The 23,296-nt window shown below is 44.1% G+C and overlaps 1 protein-coding gene, 1 long non-coding RNA gene and 1 pseudogene across 7 annotated transcripts in view; 2 read left to right on the forward strand and 1 right to left on the reverse strand.

The window, feature by feature from the left end:
- The first annotated feature begins 1,335 nt into the window (after nucleotides 1-1,335).
- On the forward strand, nucleotides 1,336-4,494 carry LOC311615070 (atrophin-1-like; annotated as a pseudogene). The gene has a single exon. The product of its transcript is annotated as an atrophin-1-like (transcript).
- Nucleotides 4,495-8,175: 3,681 nt separating this feature from the next.
- LOC311614772 lies at nucleotides 8,176-10,763 on the reverse strand. Its single transcript, XR_014793717.1, has 3 exons — nucleotides 10,617-10,763; nucleotides 9,782-9,855; nucleotides 8,176-8,734 (listed from the first exon to the last, which is right to left on the reverse strand). It is a non-coding gene; the product is annotated as an uncharacterized lncRNA (long non-coding RNA).
- Nucleotides 10,764-10,893: 130 nt separating this feature from the next.
- CSTF2 (cleavage stimulation factor subunit 2) overlaps nucleotides 10,894-23,296 on the forward strand; it is a 32,540-nt gene continuing 20,137 nt past the window's right edge. For 2 of the 5 annotated variants that reach the window (XM_084869608.1, XM_084869609.1), the window contains exons 1-8: nucleotides 10,894-11,008; nucleotides 12,154-12,232; nucleotides 13,000-13,169; nucleotides 13,839-13,975; nucleotides 14,410-14,529; nucleotides 14,645-14,782; nucleotides 19,270-19,393; nucleotides 23,122-23,187. In XM_084869608.1, coding sequence (XP_084725734.1) covers nucleotides 10,951-11,008; nucleotides 12,154-12,232; nucleotides 13,000-13,169; nucleotides 13,839-13,975; nucleotides 14,410-14,529; nucleotides 14,645-14,782; nucleotides 19,270-19,393; nucleotides 23,122-23,187 — 892 coding nt within the window. In that variant the 5' untranslated portion in view covers nucleotides 10,894-10,950. The remainder of the gene's footprint in view (nucleotides 11,009-12,153; nucleotides 12,233-12,999; nucleotides 13,170-13,838; nucleotides 13,976-14,409; nucleotides 14,530-14,644; nucleotides 14,783-19,269; nucleotides 19,394-23,121; nucleotides 23,188-23,296) is intronic. The other 3 variants (XM_084869610.1, XM_084869611.1, XM_084869612.1) reach the window with 2 other exon arrangements.

Raw genomic sequence — 23,296 nt, forward strand, 5'->3', positions numbered from 1 at the left:
AACAAAACAAGAAAGCCCACTGTATGAGAGAACATATTTGCCAATGTTAACACCAATAAGGGTTTAATCTCCAAAATTTACAGGAAACTCATACAACTTAACAAATGGAAGATAATTGATCCAATAAAAAAAATGGGTCACAAACCTAAATAGATTCTTTTCGAAAGAAGACAGAAGGAAGGCCAAAAAACATATGAAAACATGCTCAAAGTCACTAATTATCCCAGAGATGCAAATAAAACAATGCAGTACCATCTCACACCTGTCAGAATGGCCAACATCAACAAATCAACAATCGACAAGTGCTGGCGAGGATGCAGAGAAAAAGGAACCCTCGTGCACTGCTGGTGGGAATGCAGACTGGTGCAACCACTGTGGAGAACAGTATGGAGTTTCCTCAAAAAACTGAAAATGGAACTCCCATTTGACCCAGTATTCCCACTTCTAGGAATATATCCCAAGAAACTAGAAACACCAATCAGAAAGGATATATGCACTCCTTAGCTAAGATTTGGAAACAGCCTGCACATTTAGACCCGATCAGGGTGAGAGATTGGAGAGAGCGCAGACTGGGATGAAGGACAACCCCCCCCCACCCCCCCGCATGAATTTCATGCACGGGACCTCTAGTAGAATAGAAAACCCCGAACAAAATCCTCATATATATGGTCAAATGATTTTCGGTAAGCTTGCCAAAACCACTTAATGAAGGAAAAGACAGTCTTTTCAACAAATGGTGCTGGGAAAACTGGATATCCACATGCAAAGGGAAGAAGGTGGACCTTTACCTTAAATCATATACAAAAATGAATTCATACTGGATCAAAGAACTAAATGTAGTTTCCTGTGCGAGTCGCCGGATGGGCCGCCCAGCTCCCTGCAGCCGGCGTCAGACCCGGCCGGACTACCCAGGCGCGCCTGGGGAGGTCTGGGGGGGAGGGGGGCGAGGGGGCGGGCGCCGGGAGGGGCGAGCGCCTTGGGCGAGGCCTCCGCGGGGCCTGGGTGGCGGCGGCGGGCAATCTGGCAATCTGGGCAGCGGCGGCTAGGGGGAAGGGACAGGAGAGCGGGCCGGGTTAGCGCGCGCGGCTGGGGGGGGGGGGGAGGGGGGGGGAGGCGCAAGGGGCGGCGTTGGGCTGCTGGCAGGAGGGGGATGGGGGCCGTTGGGGGGGGGGAGGGGGTCGGGGGGGGGGGGGGGTCGGGGCCGCCGCCGTGGTCGCCTGGCGACTGAAGCGGGAAGAGGCGAGGGGGGCGGGGAGCAGCCGCCCCCAGGTAGGCGCCGGGAGCCCTGAACCCCGCCCAGAACCCGCTGGGAACCAGACCGCTCCAAGCTGCTGCCAGGCCTCAGTGAAAACAGATCCTGCAAGTTCCAGGTGCCGAGACACTGGAAACTTGGAGATCCTGCTTCCTGCCTCCCAGGCCACAGTTGTGGGGAACTTGGGGTGAAGCAGAGAAGTTTCTGTATTCAGCTGCCAAGGCCGAGGAGAATGGGGTCTCCACAGCCTGAAGAATGAAGACAGGACAGAATAAAGATTCAATGTCAACGAGGAGTGGACGGAAGAAAGAGGCCCCTGGGCCCCGGGAAGAATTGAGATCGAGGGACCGGGCCTCCCCTGGAGGGGTCAGCACGCCCAGCAGTGAGGGCAAAGCTGAGAAGACAGCCAAGAAGGCTCGAGTAGAGGAAGCCTCCACCCCAAAGGTCAGCAAGCAGGGCCGGAGTGAGGAGATCTCGGAGAGTGAAAGTGAAGAGACCAATGCACCAAAGAAGACCAAAACGGAGGAGCTCCCCGGCCACAGTCCCCCTCGGATCTGGACAGTTTAGATGGGCGGAGCCCCAATGACGACGGTAGCAGTGACCCGAGGGATATAGACCAGGACAACCGAAGCACGTCTCCCAGCATCTACAGCCCTGGAAGCGTGGAGAATGACTCCGACTCGTCTTCTGGCCTGTCCCAGGGCCCAGCCCTGTCCCTACCACCCTCCTCCACTCTTCCCTCCCTCCCCTCCACCGCCCGACGGCAATTCTCGACAGCCAGAGCCTGGTTTTGAATCCCACCCTTCTGTGACACCCACTGGATATCATGCTCCCATGGAGCCCCCCCCCCCCCCCATCTCGAATGTTCCAGGCTCCTCCTGGGGCCCCTCCCCCTCATCCACAGCTCTACCCTGGGGGTGCTGGTGGAGGAGTTTTGTCTGGACCCCCAATGGGTCCCAAGGGGGGAGGAGCTGCCTCTTCAGTGGGGCCCCCTAGTGGCGGTAAGCAGCACCCTCCACCCACTACCCCCATTTCAATATCGAGCTCTGGGGCTGGTGGTGCTCTCCCAACAAAGCCATCAAATGCTCCAGGGGGGCGGGTGGAAACCTACCCTCTGCTCCTCTACCAGCCACCTTCCCACATGTGACCCCGAACCTGCCTCCCCCACCTGCTTTGAGACCCCTTAACAATGCATCAGCCTCTCCTCCTGGCCTGGGAGCCCAGCCGCTCCCTGGGCATCTGCCCTCTCCCCCCGCCATGGGCCAGGGTATGGGTGGACTTCCTCCTGGCCCAGAAAAGGGCCCCACTCTTGCTCCTTCACCCCACCCTCTGCCCCCTGCTTCCTCTTCTGCCCCAGCCCCGCCAATGAGGTATCCTTATTCGTCCTCCAGCAGTAGCTCTGCAGCGCCTCCTCTTCCAGTTCTTCGTCCTCCTCTGCCTCCCAGTACCCCGCTTCCCAGGCGCTGCCCAGTTATCCCCACTCCTTCCCTCCCCCAACAAGTCTCTCTATCTCTAATCAGCCACCCAAGTACACTCAGCCTTCTCTCACATCCCAGGCTGTGTGGAGCCAGGGCCCCCCCAACCCCCTTCCTATGGCCGCCTCTTAGCCAACAATGCCCAACCTGGCCCCTTCCCTCCTCCTACTGGAGGCCAGTCCACTGCCCACCCACCAGCCCCAGCACATCACCATCACCATCACCACCAGCAACAACAGCAGCAGCAGCAACATCATGGGAACTCTGGGCCCCCTCCCCCCGGGGCATATCCCCACCCCCTGGAGAGCAGCAATGCCCACCATGCACACCCTTATGCCATGTCTCCCTCCCTGGGCTCTATGAGGCCCTACCCACCAGGGCCAGCGCACCTGCCCCCACCTCACAGCCAGGTGACCTACAGCCAGGCAGGCCCCAGTGGCCCCCCAATCTCTTCCTCCTCCTCCAGCTCCTCTTCCTCCTCTCAAGGGTCCTACCCGTGTTCACACCCCTCTCCTTCCCAGGGCCCCCAAGGGGCGCCCTACCCCTTCCCGCCAGCGCCTCCGGTCACCACCTCCTCGGCCACGCTTTCCACAGTCATCGCCACAGTGGCGTCCTTGCCAGCAGGCTACAAGACGGCCTCTCCCCCGGGGGCCGCGCCCTATGGGAAGAGGGCTCTGTCCCCAGGGGCCTACAAACCAGGGTTACGTCATGTCTCCTGGCAATCACAACCATCCGTTCTACGTGCCCCTGGGGGCAGTGGACCCGGGACTCCTGGGTTACAATGTCCCAGCCCTGTACAGCAGTGACCCAGCAGCTCGGGAGAGGGAGCGGGAAGCCCAAGAAAGAGACCTCCGTGACCGCCTCAAGCCTGGCTTTGAGGTGAAGCCCAGTGAGCTGGAACCCCTACATGGGGTTCCTGGGCCTGGCCTGGATCCCTTCCCCGACATGGAGGCCTAGCTCTGCAGCCTGGCCCCCCTGGCCTGCACCCTTTCCCCTTTCATCCAAGTCTGGGGCCCCTGGAGAGAGAACGTCTGGCGCTGGCTGCAGGGCCAGCCCTGCGGCCTGACATGTCCTATGCAGAGCGTCTGGCAGCTGAGAGGCAGCATGCAGAAAGGGTGGCAGCCCTGGGCAATGACCCACTGGCCCGGCTGCAGATGCTCAATGTGACCCCTCATCACCACCAGCACTCCCACATCCACTCTCACCTGCACCTTCACCAGCAGGATGCCATCGATGCAGCGTCTGCCTCAGTGCACCCTCTCATTGACCCTCTGGCCGCAGGGTCTCACCTTACCCGAATACCCTACCCAGCTGGGACCCTCCCCAACCCCCTTCTTCCTCACCCTCTGCATGAGAATGAAGTTCTTCATCATCAGCTCTTTGCTGCTCCTTACCGGGACCTGCCAGCTTCCCTCTCTGCCCCGATGTCAGCAGCTCACCAGCTGCAGGCCATGCACGCACAGTCCGCCGAGCTGCAGCGCCTGGCGCTGGAACAGCAGCAGTGGCTGCATGCCCATCACCCACTGCACAGTGTGCCGCTACCTGCCCAGGAGGACTAACCTGAAAAAGGAAAGTGACAAGCCACTGTAAGCCTGCAATCAAGAGAACACCCAAGTGTGCATCTGGATCTTGAAAGTCTCCCTCCCGGCCTGCCACCCAGAGCGAGGAGCGGCGCTGCTCAGTTGCAGGGCCTCAGCAGCTGGGCAGAAGGAGGGAGGAAGAGACAGAAGGGAAACCGAGGCTCCTGTGGTGTGCAGAGGTGGGGAGGTGGCGTATCTTGGACCAGGTCCCTCTTTTTGTCCCTCTCCCATGCCCAGCCCGTGGCCACCCCCCACCCGCCCCGTTAGTGTGATTATTTCATCTGTTAGATGTGGCTACTCTAGCCATTCTGTGAGCCACTCTAGCAAATTAATTGAACCTGAGGAGAGAGTCATTGGAAACTGATTTATAGTCAATTGGTCAGAAGCACATGTTTTTGCGTAGCATTGTGTGCCACCCCTGCCTCTACCCAATCCCTGTGTGCGCGCCCCCCTCTGCAATGTATGCCCCTTGCCCCTGCCCCACATTAATAATTTATATATATAAATATCTATATGATGCTCTTTAAAAACATCCCAACCAAAACCAACCAAACAAAACATCCTCACAACTCCCCAGGGAAAAAAAAAAAGAACTAAATGTAAGAGCTAAACCTACAAAACTCAGAAGAAAACATAAGGGAAAAGTTTCATAACACTGCATTTGACAAAAAATTTCTTGGATACAACACCAGATGCACAAGAAACACAAGAATAAATAATTTGGACTCCATCAAAATTTAAAAACTTTTATGCATCAAAGGACATTATCAGACTAAAATAGCAAGCCTCAGAGTGGGACAAAATATTTGCAAATCATGTATCTAGTAAGTCCTACATCTCAACAACAAAAAACAATCTAATTTAAAAATGTGAAAAGGTCTGCCGAAACCGGTTTGGCTCAGTGGATAGAGCATCAGCCTGTGGACTGAAAGGTCCCAGGTTTGATTCCGGTCAAGGGCATGTACCTTGGTTGTGGGAACATCCCCAGTTGGGGGTGTGCAAGAGGCAGCTGATCGATGACTCTCTCTCGTTGGTGTTTCTAACTCTCTATCCCTCTCTCTTCTCGTCTGTAAAAAAATCAATAAAATATATATTTTTAAAAAAGAATGAGGAAGTCTAAAAACATAAAATAAAAATAAAAACGTGAAAAGGTCTTAAATAGGCATTTCTCCAAAGAAGATATACAAATGGGCAATAAGCCATAAAAAGATGTTCAACCTCATTAATCATTAGGTGTGGGATAACAGAAATATTTATATTGGTCTCTGCCCCTAGTTCCTGGTACAGAGATCCTAAAACACTTATAATTTCCTTAGTGATAAAAACACTAGGACTGCCGAAACCAGTCTGGCTCAGTGGATAGAGCATCGGTCTGTGGGCTGAAAGGTCCCAGGTTCGATTCCGGTCAAGGGCATGTACATTGGTTGTGGGCACATCCCCGGCAGGGAGTGTGCAGGAGGCAGCTGGTCGATGTTTCTCTTTCATCAATGTTTCTAGCTTTCTTTCCCTCTCCCTTCCTCTCTGTAAAAAAATCAATAAAATATTTTTAAAAATTGAGAGAGTGAACTTCTTAAAACAAAACAAAACAACAACAACAAAAAAAAACCAAAACACTAGGACCATCTCTTGTTCTGATATTTGGTCTTTGATCCCATCCCTGACACAGGGTTCCTAAAACCCTTGTAAGTTCCTAAGTGATAAGAGCATTAAAAGCACTTTTTGTTGCACTGAGACAACTCTGGGTGAGCTCTTGGCTGGAAGCTAGTCACCAGAATGACCAGGCCATGATTAGAAGCTTGGAAATTTCAGCCCAACCCCACATCCTACAGAGAAGAAAGAGGGGCTAGGAATACAGCTAATGATTAATGATGCTTACCTGATAAAGCCTCTATAACTGTCCCAAAAGTAGGGGGTTCAAAGAACTTTCAGGTGCATGAACACATCCACCTATCAGTAGGGTCCCCACTTCATGGGGACAGAAGCAACTACAGTCAGGACCCTCCTGACCTCACCCTATATATGTCTTCATTTGGGTGTTCATCTGTATCCTTCATCATATCCTATATAATAAAGAGGTAATATGCAAATTGACTCTCACTCTGTAACGCCGTCACAAGATGGTGGCATGCACAGCAGAGGCTGGGTTCCCATAACAAAAGATGGTTGCACCCACAGTGGAGGCGGGGTTTCCGTAACAAGCCATAACAAGCAGGCAGAAGTGGTTAGGGGCAATCAGGAAGGGACCTGAGGCTGCGTGGTACAGGGCTGTGGGAACTTGGGCCATGCCCCCACCCAGCAGAGCTTGACAGGGGCCCTGAGGTTGCGCACCCCCCCCACCACCTGGCAAGGCTCTGAACACTCACAGATTGAAGACCTGAGGCTGTGCCCCCCGCCTGGTGCTAGGCTAGGGGACTTGAGGCTGCGCCCCCCAGCCTGGCTGGGCTTGATGGGGGTGGTGACCGCCAGGTCTGAAACTTGTGCAATTTTGAGGTGCACGTGGGTGGGTGGGGACTTGACTCTGGGTCCCACAGCGTGCCCTAGACACTGACAGGAGAAAGATTTTTATATACATTTTACTGATTTTCTTTCATCTCTGACACTTCTATTAATAAAGGGCAAATAGCAATATTAAAGTATTTCCTCTAATTAATTCCCTTTTAATGTGCATGAATTTTGTGCACTGGTCCACTAGTACTTTAATAAACTGGTAAATGTAAGTAACTGTTTTCTTGAATTCTGTGAGCCACTCTAGCAAATTAATTGAACCTGAGGAGAGAGTCATTGGAAACTGATTTATAGTCAATTGGTCAGAAGCACATGTGGCAACCTAGATTTAGGACTGGCATCTGAAGAGGAATGGGGGCAGTCTTGTAGGACTGAGTCCTTAACCTGTGGGATCTGACTCTAGATAGTACCAGAATTGAGTTAAATTATAGGACAGCCATTTGGTGTTGTAGAGAAATGCTTGTTGTGGGGAAAAACAACCCACATTTGGTCACGAGAATTGTCAGAAGTGAAGTGTTCTGCATGAAAGTAAAGGAGACACAAAAGAGGAGAATGGTAGTTTTTTTCCAATATAGTAGGGATATTCAAATCAAAGCCAAATATAATACCACTTCATACCCATTTAGGATGGCTATTATTAAAAACACATACAGAGAGAAAATAACAAAAGGTGGTGAGGATTAAATGAGTGAGAACTCTTGGCATCACTGATAGGAATGAAAAATGGTGCTATAGCTATCATAAATGGTATTGAGGTTTCCTTAGAAAGTTAAATATAGGATTGCCATGTGATATATAATAGCAATTCCACTTCTTGGTATATACCTAAAAGAACTGAAAGCAGGGACTCAAATCAATATTTTTACAGCCATGTTCATAGCAGCATTATTCACAATAGCCGAAAGATAGAAGCAACCCAAGTGTCCCTCAATGGGTGAATAAACAAAATGTGGTATATACCTATCGATACAATGGTATATTTATTATTCAGTCTTAAAAAGGAAGACAATTCTGACACATGTTACAACATGGATGAACCTTGAAGACATTATGCTAAAGTGAAATGAACCAGTCACAAGAGGAAAAATAGTGTTATGATTCCACTTATATGAGGTATCTATAGTAGTCAAGTTCATAACAGTCAGAAAATAGAATGGTGAATGCCAGTGGATAGGTTTAAGGGGAAATGGGAAATTAGTATTCAATATGTATGAATTTCAGTTTGGAAAAATAAAAAATTCTGGAGATAGTGATGATGGTTGCACAATGTGAATATAACTAATTGCTATATTATACACTTAAAAGTGTTAAAATTGTCCATTTTATTTTATGGATATTTTACTAGAATAAAAAAAGTACCATACTAAAGCTATTTCCCAGGAATTGTGAGAGTCAAGTAAGATCTATATCGAAAAGCTTTGTAATCTATTTGGCCCTTCACAAATATTAGCTTTTTAATCATTGTCATCCTGTTTATCCCAACCTGATACCCTTATTCTCATTCTCTACCCAGCCCAGCAGCACACTTTTGGAGTTTAACTGCTGTCCAGTGATATCCATCTTTATTTTGCTAAACCCTAGATTGCACATGCCAAAGCAATAGCCTCCCAGAGTTCTGGTTCTGAAACAGAACATGCACCCAAATAGACAAAAGTTTTAGACAGGCAAGCCTGGTGGGTTCTAAGAAAAAGAATCAGACTTCCTTTTCTTACTCAATTTTCCCCAATGCTTGGCTTAGAAGCAGTCCTCATCAGCAACAAGAGGTCACCATGCCATTACCAAAGATCAAGGGAAATCTTCCTCTAATTAAGTCGACCACCTAAGTCCTTGCCCTGCTCCCAAGCAACATACCTCATAAGGCAACCTTTGAGCTGGTGAAGAATCCTGAACCTTCTGGGAAAGGAATACAGGAAATGTATTCACTATGTATGAATTGAGAAGAAAAGTAGTTAGGTAAGAAATAAAAAATGAAAATGCTAAAATCGAAAACCAGAATGACCAGTTTTGATGGACTGGACAACTCTCTGTAGAGTAGCTTTAGACCTGAACCCTTAAATATTACCAGAAAGTACAGATTTGCTATAGTACTAGTGGCATAACACAGTAGTATAAAACTTAGGAATGTTGTTTCTTTTTGGAAAGCAAGCCAATTGTTTCATCCAGATACTGACCAGGATCTCTGTAAGAATTCAGGTGTTCTCTAGGAGCCCCCAGTTTCCTTAGGTGCCAATCACTGAGTATTTCTCCTAACATTGGTAATGCTACAGTGCCTTCTGGGATCTTTTTCATGCAATATCTGTTCGGGAGTTGCTGCCTTTCCAGGTACTCCCTGGAGGATCAATGAGGGATTTCATCCCATTGATTCTTTGAGGAGCTTTAAATGTGGATCAAGAATAAAGTAGTACTGACCCCAATCTTAGAAGTCTGACCTTTTGGCTAGGAGAAAGAACCTAAGTCTCTATGCCCTCACACTCTTGAATGTCTTTGCTTCCTTCGATTTTATGTTATCTAAGATTCTTAGCATCATCAACACAATTGGACACAAACTCAGAACTTATCCACAGAACTCTTGTCAATGATCCACAAATCTTGACTGTGGTTTCCCAAATTCTTTGATTCTCCACTAAGCACCCTTTCTCTTCTGCTTAAAGGTCCAAAGTAACACCTATCACATATATTGAGTCCCATTTGTGTAGAAATGCACCTTTCCTAGTTTTTCCCCTACTTTTTCATTGTGCACCTACATCATTGTGTTATCTGAGGCTCAGTCATAACACCTACAACAGTGTCATCCCATCTTGTCTTCATTTTGCTATAACCTGGAGGCAAAAGAAATGTGTCACTCTGGAAGTGTCCCAGTAAATGGAAAAAGACCCTCCTGGACAGCAGACTCTGAGGTCATTAGCACATGGCCTATAAGTGAAACTCTATAAAAAGGCAAATGTTTAGAAAATATGCCTTGCACCCACCTCCTCTTTTATAACAGTAGAGTAGGGATGGTTGATGAAGTGATAGAACCAACAGTCCATTCGCCACAGAGTACCTGCAATGGAACAATCCCTGGCTAAGTGCATCAACCTAAATCCTGGGTGGTTCATTATTGTGAGTCATTGATCCACCATCACGAGGTCATATACTCTTAAGTTCTTTTCCCTCAAAATGGTAATATGTTAAACTATCCACATTTTGCTGAGACCAGTTTGGCTCAGTGGATAGAGCAGGGTTCGATTCAGGTCAAGGGCATGTACCTTGGTTGGGGGCACATCCCCAGTAGGGGGTGTGCAAGAGGCAGCTGATCCGATGTTTCTAACTCTCTATCCCTCTCTCTTCTTCTCTGTAAAAAATCAATAAAAATATATTAAAAAAAAACAAACAAACCACCATCCACATGTTCTCAGTAATAGTGGGAGACAGTAAGCATTCAGTCTCTGGAGTCACAGCAACATTAGTGCAAATATGCCTAAGCTGCTTGTTGTGTACCACCAGTTAATGTTTCCTGTTCTAATGCTTTCAGCCACTCCTCCCCATCACCACCATACAGCACAGGGAGCCCAAGGGCTAGACAAGAGTAAACAGGGGTCTGTTCTCCCTTTACTTTCCCTATGTGTTAAGGCTCTAACGTTGAATGCCCCTCGCCCCTCGTTCTCTCATTCTTCTAGGCTGCCTCCACTCTCCCTTCCTCTGTACACTCACAGTTTTTACCAATCATTTGCACACCCTGGGGCGGGACCAATCACTTCCCTCCCAAGCGGGCTTAATTAAAACCTAAGTGCCTCCCTTGTTAGGAAATGACTTCCTTGTTACCTTGGTAACGTCGCTGCTGCAATTGTTATTGTGGTCAACAATTACTTGTATTAGCCTACGAAAAAAATGAATAATTAAAGATTCCATTCTCCCAGAAATGCCTGAATAGGCTCAGAAGGGAATTATCCTCGGTCTGCAGCCCAGATCGAGAGGTTACAGTACTATGGAAGACGTAGGCACGCCTCCCGTGACGCAATGACGCCAGGGGAGGCGCCCTGCGTCAGTCAGGCTCAGGCGTTTCCGGTTCACGCGCGCTGGACGGAAGTCTGTGGGTCGTTAGGCTCGCGCTCAGTAGGAAGTGTGCCCGGGCCACCGGAAGTCGCGGGAGAGAGCGATGGCGGGGATGAATGTGAGAGACCCTGCGGTAGATCGTTCTCTGCGTTCGGTGTTCGGTAAGAGGAATGAGGTGTTGCCAAGCACCGGAGAGGGACAGAAAGAGGCTGGGAGCAGCGAGGAACGCCCCCTGCACCTCTTAAATCGCTTTGGGAACCTGTGATAGGTCAGGGGTGCCGCTCTCCCTGCTTTTCTGGTGGGGCGGCCAACCCGAGGGACTCGTGAGTAAAATGATGTTCCCCTTCTCCCGAGGTTTAGCAGCCTTTCCACCATGTGGTTAAGGAAGTTAAACTAGCGTTCAGCTTCTATGCGTTTCTCCTTCCATTGATTTTCTAGCTTCAGTCTACGGCCATACCACCCTGAACGCGCCCGATCACGTCTGATTTTCTAGCTTCAGTTATTTTCTAGAAGCGAGGGCGCTTAGCAACGGTCCCATATTACTTTTAATCTCCTATTTTAGAACATATTGTGCTGATGTTATAGATACTTGAGTCTACTTCCCACCCTCTTATAAGGACTTTCATTCTGTGCTTAAAGCCCCTTACATTTTTAGTTCGTCGATAGTGGTAGGGGCCACCTGGCGTCTTAAGGTGGATAGTAAAAAATGAATATATGAACGAGTAAGACCCCCTCAAAGAAATCTTAAGGAGGATCCAGTCTATTCTAAGTAATCTGCTGAAATAAGTTGTTTTTAAGTATGTGTGGTGATTTTAAAGCACTGTTTGGAAGGGCCATGGCAAAACAGTACAGAATAATTTTAAACATCTTCCACTGCATCCATGGTCATTCTCCTTTGTGGTGTGTGTGTAAATATGGACATATGAGTCGGTTTTAAAAATGACAGTATAGATTCTTTTAATAGTCATTGGTAAGACTTGCAGACAGACCTTCAGGTGCCTAAGTATTTTCACAAAAGTTAAGGAAAATCTAACTCTTGTCTAATCAGTCTGTGAACTGACATTTAGACGTGTCTGCACCTTTTGTATTTACTCTCAGTGGTTTATTTCTCTTGCAATTAAAGTCAGCAAAAATTGTAATCCTGTCTAAGGGAGTATCAGGGAACTGGGATTGGAGGAGCACTGTATTTTGAGCCAGTTGTTACATTTTCCATGATATAAGAAAATACTGTTTATTTTCTTACTAAATATCTGTTACAAACTCAGAATTTTAATTTATTATTAATTTTATCTATTTTGTTCCTTAGTGGGGAACATTCCATATGAAGCTACTGAGGAGCAATTAAAGGACATCTTTTCTGAGGTTGGACCTGTTGTTAGTTTCAGGTATGATTCTCTTTGCTATTTGGTAGGAGTTTCTTAAAAATTATCACAAATTTATCTCTTAGAAATAATGGCAAGATTTACTGATGATTTTGAACACGCATTCTTCTTTTTGTTTGTTTGTAACAGCTTAATTGAGATGTAATTCAGAGACAATACAATTCATATTCATTTTTACTAGAAGATAACATTTTTGGGAATGCAGGCAGCATTCAAAGTTTATGCCATTTTCAAATTTGCCCAGGGTTTATCTCTCTCCTCAGCCCCTTCTGCGTTTCCTATGCACATATGTTCAGCTTTAGCATCAGCCAGGTATGTGTAACTGGTTTGAGTTTTCTCCAGAATCTGCTGCACATACACACAGTCAAGCAAATAATGTGCCTTCTCTCACAATGACTACAACCTCAAGCTAGTGGAGTTGTGAGCATTCCCTTCCCAACCACCACTGTGATTGTCTCTTCTACTGACAACACTGCTGGGTATGGACTTTTTCTACCACACCAAATTGAGCAAGCCCCCTCACTGTTGATCCTTTTGACCTGTCCTACCTTGTCAACTGAGATGAGAGAGGGATTCATTCTTTAAAATTTTTCTGAATGTCAATTATAATTTTAAAATAAAAATTTTCATTGTTTAAAACATATTTCAGTGAGGCAGTCAGGCTGATAAAGTTATTTGCCTTCCAGTTCACCAAATTTGAACATGGCAATGCTTGCAGGATCCCTGTGTGTATGTGACATTTATGCCTGATACTTGGTTCTGCTCTTCAGGTTGGTATATGATAGGGAGACAGGAAAGCCAAAGGGTTATGGCTTTTGTGAATACCAAGACCAAGAGACAGCACTTAGTGCCATGAGAAACTTGAATGGGCGAGAATTCAGTGGACGAGCACTTCGAGTGGATAATGCTGCCAGTGAAAAGAACAAAGAAGAACTGAAGAGTGAGTATAAACCCAAGTTAGTAGAGATGTAACAATGAAGATTTTCCATTTATGGTATGTTTTAGCATCTACTTAAATGGTTATCCACACAGCTTCTTTACTTGACCCACCTGAGGTACCTGCGCTGGGGAAGTGTATATCTTTGAGAAACAAGGTAACGTTGACTTTGGAAGTCCTTCAGTTAAGGAGTTAATTCCATTTGAAGATGAATTCAGGCTCACCAAGTGATTAGTAGTACTAAATATGTCCTTGGTGTTTGCCACACCAGTAATGTTGCCAGATCTGTAGCTGGTGGAAACACTAAGGCATTTTTAAGGCGTTTTTATGAGGTGGTAGATCCAGAAATTCCATTTTGAAATTAGCATCTTTTTTTTTGTTTAAACCTTTTGCTTCGGAAATTACTTGTTAAAGAGAATTGATATGCTTAATCGCTAATTTAGGTTAACATTGTCCACCTATATGACCCTAGTCCCAGCTTTGCTCTAAGAGCAGAAAATACACTGTCATTTTCTTTCACAGAAATAAGAAACTAATAAATCACTTATTTCTCAGTTTCAGAGAATTTAAAGTTATCATCGGATCCTTAGAAGACCTGGAAAGTAGATATTTGAAATGATTTAGCTCTTTATTTTGCCACTTTAACTCTTTTTGTACTTTCTTCCCGATCAGGCCTTGGCACTGGTGCCCCAGTCATTGAGTCACCTTATGGAGAGACCATCAGTCCTGAGGATGCTCCTGAGTCCATTAGCAAAGCAGTTGCCAGTCTTCCACCAGAGCAGATGTTTGAATTGATGAAACAGATGAAGGTGGGAGGAGGCATTAAATTATGAGTAAATCCAATCACATCAAATTTTCAAGAATTATTGATGAAGTAGATGGAAATGATTCCCTGAGCTCAAGTAGAAGGTGTGACTGTTGACCACCATTACTTGCACCTTTACTATTCTATGTGTGCACAGTATATTTTACATTTTGTGCAAAGAGCTTTCCATTTTTGTACACAAAATACACCAACATAATCTGACTGGGTTTTTGTGGCCCATAGATAACACATGTAGATATTAAAATGTGAATTTTCTCCTAAATGATTATATTATGGTATTTGAAATACCTCTTCCTTCTCTTGCCTGCTGTGACAGAATTTTGTGTGCTATGCAAAAACCATTGCATTTCTCTAAATCACTATTGATTACTAAGCAATAAGTATTGAATCTGATGATGATTCTGTGTATCTTTTCAGCTTTGTGTCCAGAATAGTCCCCAGGAAGCACGGAACATGTTGCTCCAAAACCCTCAACTGGCTTATGCTTTGCTCCAAGCACAGGTAGTGATGAGAATTGTGGATCCAGAGATCGCCCTGGTGAGTGTTGCTGGTTCTTTTATGGAAATACTGAGATATACCTTGAGTAGGGAGAGGAACTACTTGATTGCTTTGTTAAACAGACAGCTCATAGATTTGTCTTTTTGCTTTTTAGAAAATTCTGCATCGCCAGACAAATATCCCAACACTGATGTCAGGCAATCCTCAGCCAGTCCACAGTGCTGGACCTCCCTCAGGAGCCGGTGTGCCAATGAATCCGCAGAATCCTCAGGCCCCTGGGGCCCAGCCTATGGTAAGGCTTTACTCTTTAACATTTCTTTTATCTGTCTTAGAATGTCATTTTCTTTTTAGGAGAATATATTGAAAGAAGAATGGACAAGAACCAGAGATGGTAATTTCAATTTCCAGGCATAAAGGCAGTTTCCAGGTTGCAGACTATGCGGCATCTGAATGAATATAGGTTTTATGCCAAGTTTGTAAAACAAAGAAGTCCTTTTTATAAGCTAATTTTGTGTGTCTATGCATGTGTAGCACTGTGGTTGGCACTTTGTTATTTTATATACACTGTATAATTTAATACAGTGATTATATAAAGTGGCACTCTTATTATCTCCATTCTTACCAATAAAAAAATAAAAACTTAGCTTTCTCAGTATTACACAAAACCCTGAAGCCATAGAAAAATCAGTACATTTGAAAACTAAAAATTTCTTTATGGAGAAAAATAAATAAACACCAAAGACAGATGACAAATTGGGAAAAGTATTTGCCACACATGCAGACAACAGGGTTATTATTTAAGAGTCCTTAATCATCTTTAATCATGTTTATTGTCACACTATAATAGTGAACAATTAGAAACATCCTAAATGTACATCAGCGAAAGAATAAAGAAAATACGGTATACTCTACTACAGTTAAATAAACTACATTTGTCACAATGAATGACTTTCAAAAACATCCTACCTAATAAAAGAGTAATATGTAATAACCATCACTCGTCTCCACAAGCCATGCCCACAAGCCAATCAGAGCAAATATGCAAATTAACCCCAACCAAGATGGCTGTGGCCACAGAGAGCAGGAGGGAGCCTTGGGTTTCTCTGGAAATGGAAGAAGCCAAGCTTTCTGCCTGAGTTTCAATTATACAAGGTAAACAAATCCAAACAGAAATGGCTGCCACCACGGAGTGAGCAGGAGGTTTGGCTCCGCTCCAGGTACAAAGTTTCAATTGTAGAAAGTAAATATATCCCAGATACCAGGGCCTCTGCTTGGGTCGCTGGGGGGGCGTGGCCGGCCTGCAAACCACCACAGGCCCCTCGCTCAGGCTGCCCCATGCCCCAAGGGAACCCCCACCCTGATCTGGGACACCCTTCAGGGCAAACCAGCTGGCCCCACCTGTGCACCAGGCCTCTATCCTATCTAATAAAAGAGTAATATGCAGATTGACGATCACTCCAACACACAATATGGCTGCCCCCATGTGGTCAAAGATCCTGCCCCTATGTGGACATAAGATGGCCAGCAGGGGAGGGCAGTTGGGAGGGACCAGGCCTGCAAGGGAGGGCAGTTGTGGGTGATCAGGCAAGTAGGGGAGGGCAGTTAGGGGTGACCAGGCTGGCAGAGGAAGGAAGTTGGGGGCAAACGGGCTGGCAGGGGAGCAGTTAGACATCAATCAGACTGGCATGGGAGTGGTTTGGGGCTGATCAGGCTGGCAGGCAGAAGCAGTTAGGGGTAATCAGGAAGGCAGACAGGCGAGCAGTTGGGAGCCAGCAGTCCTGGATTGTGAGAGGGGTCCCAGATTGGAGAGGGTACAGGCTGAGCTGAGGGACAACCCCCCCCCCCCCCTTACCCCCATGCACAAATTTTGTGCACCGGGTCTCTAGTAATTCTATATAGCAGTTAAGATGAACTAGTATACATGGTATCAACACAGATAACTTAAAAACATAATACCATACAGAAGTGGAAATAAGTGAATGTGGAAGCATTCCCAAAATATGGGATGTATGTCTCATATATCCCAAGTATATGTTGAGTGAGTTATAAAGACTGTTCAGTATATAATGATTTACATAAAATTTCAAAACACCAATAAGAATTCTTAAGTGGCTGTTTAAGAAAGGGATACATGGTGCAGTTAAGGAAGACCATATGGACGATTTCAGTTGGGCATACAATTTATTTCCTAAGCTGTGTAGTTAATTTTGTTTTCCATATAATTTATATATCTGGAATTTTTCATGATATGCAAAAAAAAACCCAACTAAAATTAGTAACCAGATTACCAATAACTCAGTAGAAAAGTTTGAAATGGACATAAACAGTTCACAAAAGTAGAAAAACAAATATGTATTAAATACTAGTGGCCTAGTACACGAAATTTGTGCACATTAAAAGGGAATTAATTAGGGGAAATATTTTAATATTGCTATTTGCCCTTTCTCTGTAATAAAAGTGTCCAGCCTGCCCCACCCCCATTAGGCGACACTAAGACCTGGCTGGCCCCACCCCTGTCAAGTCCCTCTGGGTGGAAGACTCAGCCTCAAGTCCTGGTATGGGGGGAGGGCATGGACTCAGGTCCCCTGGCTTGGCGCCGAGGTGGGAGGTGCAGCCTCAGGTCACCTGGGGCATGGGGCACAGCCTCAGGTCCCCTGGTCCCGGCCCGGCACCACACAACTTCAAGTTCTTTCTGATCGGGTGTTATGGTGTCACAGAGTGATGACCATTTGCATATTAGCCTTTTATTTTGTTACTAGTGGCCCCATACATGAAATTCATGCACATTAAAGGGATTAATTAGAGGAAATAATATTGCTATTTTCCCTTTCTTTATAATAGAAGTATCAGAGATGAAAGAAAATTAGTAAAATGTATATAAAAACCATCCTCTTATCAGAGTCTGGGGCACTCCACGGGACCCACAGTCAAGTCCCCACCCGACCACATGCACCTCAAAATAATGTAAGACCCAGACCCAGCCGCCAGCCTCTCTCCCTCCAATTGGGCTATATTTAGACCTGGCCAGTCCCACCCTTGTCAAGCCCCAACAGGCAGGGGGCGTAGCCTCAGGTCCCCTGGCTCAGAGCCAGGACGGAGGGCATGCCTTGAGGTCCCCATCAAGCCCCGCCAAGTGGGGGACAGGCCTGAGATTCCCCTGTCAAGCCCCGCCAGGCAGGGGCGGGCATAGCTTCAGGTCCCCTGTCAATCCCCACCTGGTGGGGAGCACAGCCTGAGGTCCCCCAGCATGGCGCTGGGGCAGGGGGAGAAGCCTGAGGTCCCCTAGCCCAGCACCAGAACAGGAAGCACACATTGAGGACCCACGGGTGTGGCCTCACATCCCCTGGCCTGGCACTGGGGTAGGGGGTGCAGCCTGAAGTCCCCCAGCCTGACATCAGGGCAGGGGCCGTGGCCTGAGGTCCCTTGTCAAGCCCTGCCAGGTCAGGGGGGCCTGGCCTGTGGTATCCTGACAAGTCCTGCCAGGTGGGGGGCACAGCCTGAGGTCCCCTTTCAAGCCTGCTGGGTGGGGGGTGGCAGAGGGTGTAGCCTCAGGTCCCTGCTGATTGCTTGTTAAGGCACCTTATGGGAACTTGGCCTCAGCTGTGTGTGCAGCCATCTTTGTAGCAGAGTGATGGTCAATTAGCATATTCCCTCTATTAAATAGGATGTAAAAGTGTTCAACCTAAAAAAAAGATAAATGTAAACAGAAAGTACAAAAATCTAACACTTTTTACCTATCAGATTGGCAGAGGCAAACCACTTAGGTAGATCATACAAAGGTTTAAGGCAGGAGTTGGCAAACATCTGTAAATGGCCTAATAGTAAATATTTTTGGCTTTGTAGCCCATGGAATCTTTCCTAACTACTCAGCTCTGCCATTGGAGTGTGTAATCAGCCATAGGGAATATGTAAACAAATGTATTTGGTTGTGTTCCAATAAAACTTAATTATTAAAATGAGCCAGTAAGCCAGATTTGGCTCGTGGGCCATAGTTTGCTAACCCCTGCTATAGTTAAACATTTTTTTTCAGAAATACAATGAAATTATTTAAGACCCAGAGAGGTTAACTGGTCCACAAGTAGCATAATTGTAAGTGGCATATCCAGGATCTAAACCTGGTTTTGTTTGACCTCATAACCTGTTTTAATACAATATTCTGTTTGAGAATTTTGTTTGTGTTCTCTGACAGTAAATGTGATTTTTAAAAATATAACTTAGTTTTTACTCTTTATTAAGCTCTTTCTATTCCAAGGGAATGCTTTCTCTGGGGAATATATAGATGAAAACAATCCCTTTCCCTCCAGGAGCTTTAATGTAGCATTAAAAAAATTAACATTCCCCCAAACTAGAATTATATCTCAGGATAGGGATGAGAAAAATTGGTCAGATTTTTAAATTTTCATCTTAAAAATGCAGACTGCCAGCAATTTCTTTACAAAAATATCCTAGTCTCCTCTTTTTCTCCTTGGCATTTGTTTTTAGTCTTATTGCTAGGCCCCAGTCATGAAGTCAACAATAGGTGCTATATGTAGCCTTTTATCACACAAATAAGACTTGTCCATCTTAGCTTTTAGAATATGGTCCATCTTAACTGTGTTATAACCAGGCTTTTCATGGGTATTGCATCTTCTGTTCATAGTTTGCATGATGCATGCTATACAAAAAGGATATTTGATAGAATATTTGGGTTGTCAGCTTGAAGAGTTTTTTAAGGTTATAGACTTTGTGTGTTGAGTCTCCACTGAGATGTCTACATACTCTGATTTTTCTCCTGGTCAGGGTGGCATGCATGTTAACGGGGCACCTCCTTTGATGCAAGCTTCTATGCAGGCTGGAGTTCCAGCACCAGGACAGATGCCAACTGCTGTACCAGGACCTGGCCCTGGTCCCTTAGCTCCGGGTGGTATGTTGTATTTAGAGTCTTCACCATTTTGGTATTTTGCTAAAGTTTTTTTATTACGATTAGGATAGATCTTGATATAAAATTAATATACAACTAGGAAATATGTATCCAAGGTGGAAGAAATAATCAATTTCTTATATACAAATCCTATATGTTTGATTATGAGATCAGGAAAAAGGGCAGTAAAGTGGAAAGGTACAGTAAAACTTCCAAATTAATGAAAGGAAAATTGGAATGAATGGAAACTAGAGCAAGCCAAAAAATATAGAGAAAAATAAAATGATATTGTGAAGTAAGTAATAATAAAAGTAGAGTAAGGGGGAAGGAATAAAATCTTGTATAGTCATTATTCTAGTAAATGTGAATAGATTGAATTCTTCCATTAGAAATCAGAGACTGTTAGATTAGGGGGAAAACATATGAGGGAAAAACAGACACAGAATATATGGACATATTTCTTCTTATTTAACAGACATAAAATTCCATTTCATTAAATATAATCAGCCAAAACCGGTTTGGCTCAGTGGATAGAGCATTGGCCTGCGGACTGAAAGGTCCCAGGTTCGATTCCGGTCAAGGGCATGTACCTTGGTTGCGGGCACATCCCCAGTGGGGGGTGTGCAGGAAGCAGCTGATAGATGTCTCTCTCTCATTGATGTTTCTGACTCTCTATCCCTCTCGCTTCCTCTCTGTAAAAAATCAATAAAATATATTTTAAAAATAAATCAATAAAATCAGACCAGGCTGTGGCCAGGTAGCTCAGTTGGTTAGAGCATCCTCCTGATACAGGTTGTGCATTCCATCTCTGGCAGGGCACATATCAGAATTAAATAATGAATGCATAGGTAAAAGGAGCAGCAAATTGATGTTTCTCAGTCTATCTCTCTCTTCCTCTCTTTCTAAAATTAATAAATATAATCAGACCAAAGAACCAAAGGAAAAAATAATTTTAAAAACTTCATTTGTTCATTAAAAGTGTATACATATATAGAAAATAATAGAGTATTGCTGTTACACTTGTAGCTTTTCATCATTCAGTAATTGTAACTAAAGGCATGCAAGAAATAGAGATTTCCCATATGAAAAACCTGTATAAACACATAACGTATATTAACATATTGAAAATTTTTTTTAAAGCAATCTTCTTATTTATCTAATCTGGGTTAGATTGACTACATGGAGGATAATTTGAATCAAAATTGTTCTTTTGTACAGAGACAAGTGGACAAAGAATAGAAGGGATTTTTAAAGAAATTCCAACAACCCACAATTTTCATTTATCCTATAATGTTATAGTTAAATTTATCTTTCAGTGAAAATAAATAGATCCTATATTTTTAAAAATATATTTTATTGATTTTTTTACAGAGGAAAGGAGAAAGAGAGTTAGAAACATCGATGAGAGAGAAACATCCATCAGCTGCCTCCTGCACTCCCCCCACTGGGGATATGCCCGCAACCAAGGTACATGCCCTTGACCGAAATCGAACCTGGGACCCTTCAGTCCGCAGGCTGATGCTCTATTCACTGAGCCAAACCAGTTTCGGCTAGATCCTGTATTTTATATATTTATGAATTGTAGGTGCATAATTTACCTTAAAATAGTTGTAATATGGTCCTACGACACCTGACAAGTATGCAAGCCATGACATATGCAACTTATTACATGAGTTGAAAATCATCCAAATACCCTGAGCCAAGTGTGATGACCATGCACTCAGATGACACAGCAATGTCAAATTGCAATAAAGGTTTCTAAGTGACTGCTCTCCATTTCTGTACTTACTGTACAGTGTCATGAACTGTTAACACAGAATGTGGATCGGCATTGTCTGTGGACCACAGTTTGAGTAGCATTGTATTAGTGGACAAAACAAGTAAGGATGTTAAATTAAGGAGTAAAATAATGGAATCAATAAGCTTGATAAAATATATAGAGGGTGTCTTATATCTTTTGACTGGAGAATGCACACAATCCCCATCCCCCAATGACCATGGCACAGTAAAGGGAAAAAAAACTTGGTCATATACTTAGCCATAAAATAAAAACAAATTTTAAAATACAGAGATTTTTTACAGGCTGTATTCTCTTAATTATAAGCCAATAAAACTAGAAATAAGTAATTAAATTGTGACTGGAAAAAACTTTTACTGAACATACTCTAGATAATTATGGAATTAAAGAAAAAAATAGAAATTTATAAATTATCTAAAAGACAAAAGTATACTTCATATAAAAAAAACTATGGGAAATAATAAAAGGAAATGAATATTCTTAAATACTTATATTATTAAAGAATAAATGACCTCTAAGTTCTAGTTTTAAAGAATTAGAAAAATATTTTTTTAAAAAGATATCAAGAAGAGGGAATTAATAATTATAAAAGTTGATGTTAAGAGTAAATGAATTTTCAAGCGATATTTTTGGTGAGTATATAGCATTTATGCTTGTGAAGTTATTAAAACTTAAAACTATTAAGATTTTTGAGGTACCCTTACAAAGTTCTTTGACAGTTCATGAGAAGGGAAACTAACCTACTAGGAAAGTAGACAAAGAAAATGACTAGGCACTTCATAGAAGACCAAATCCAAATGGCAGTAAGAACAAATTCATTTATAGTCAGGGGGTTGCAAATTAAATAGCAGGATTTTGCTTTACTTAAACCCATCCAACCAGCAAAAGTTTCAAAGAGAGATGACACTCTTTTATATATATATATATATATATATATATATATATATATATATATACACACACACACACACACACACACACACACACACACACACATATATATTATTGATTTTTTTACAGAGAGGAAGAGAGAGGGATAGAGAGTTAGAAACATCAATGAGAGAAAGACATCGATCAGCTGCCTCTTGCACACCCCCTACTGGGGATGTGCCTGCAACCAAGGCACATACTCTTGACCAGAATCAAACCTGGAGCCTTTCAGTCCGCAGGCTGATGCTCTATCCACTGAGCCAAACCAGTTTCGGCAGAGATGACACTCTTGATGGGGAATGTGGTATCATTAATTGCAATGCTTTTGGAAATGTGAAGTTTTTCCACCTTTTAAGAAAGTCTTACTAAAGATTCATATACACTATGACCCACCAATTCCACTTCTGGGAAGCAAGTGCATACAATAAAAATGCTATTATGTGATAATTTATAACATGAGAAATAATACCCATAATTCTTTCTTCAGATAGTTATCGTATCAATTTGATGAGTGGTCTGAATAAATCATAAAATGTTAGGGCTGTAAGACAGCTCTGAAATAAATTTAACCTGTGATTCTCGAACTTAATTTGAAGTAGAATCCCAAAAAAGCGTATTAAAACACAAATTGCTGGTCCCCACCCCCAGACTCTAATTCAGCAGGTCCCAGGTAGGGTCCTAAATATCTGTTTGCAGTTCTGACAAGTCCCTGGTGATGCTGATGCTACTTGTTTGTATACTATATTCTAAGAACCACACTGGTTTAGGCCAACTCCTTCACATTACGTATGAGAAAGCCTGAATATGTTAATTTCATCAAATTACTTGTTCAAAATCACACTTAGTAGCAGTGCTTGGCCTAGCACCGGTTCAGGTTTTTTATCCATGGCTCTTTGATGCCTAGTATGTTAAATGGAATAAGAGAATGTGAAGTGTACTTGATATTTTAGGTAAGTAATAATGACTGAAAATAGTTCAGCTTGTCTATTTTCTCCACTTGCAGCATATGTTGTTCTTTTGAGGAAAAGAGAAGAATTTCTATTTGGAAAGGACCACACAAGGACTTGTGGTAGATGATTATTTTTTGTATAGCAGTTACCATACTGTTAATTATACTGGTTAGAATAGACCAGTGGTTTTCAATTCTATTAGATCCTTTGGCCCCTCTTCCTAATGGA

Source organism: Pipistrellus hanaki, assembly GCF_964339955.1.
Source record: "Pipistrellus hanaki genome assembly, chromosome: X".
NCBI classification, from domain to species: Eukaryota; Metazoa; Chordata; class Mammalia; order Chiroptera; family Vespertilionidae; genus Pipistrellus; species Pipistrellus hanaki.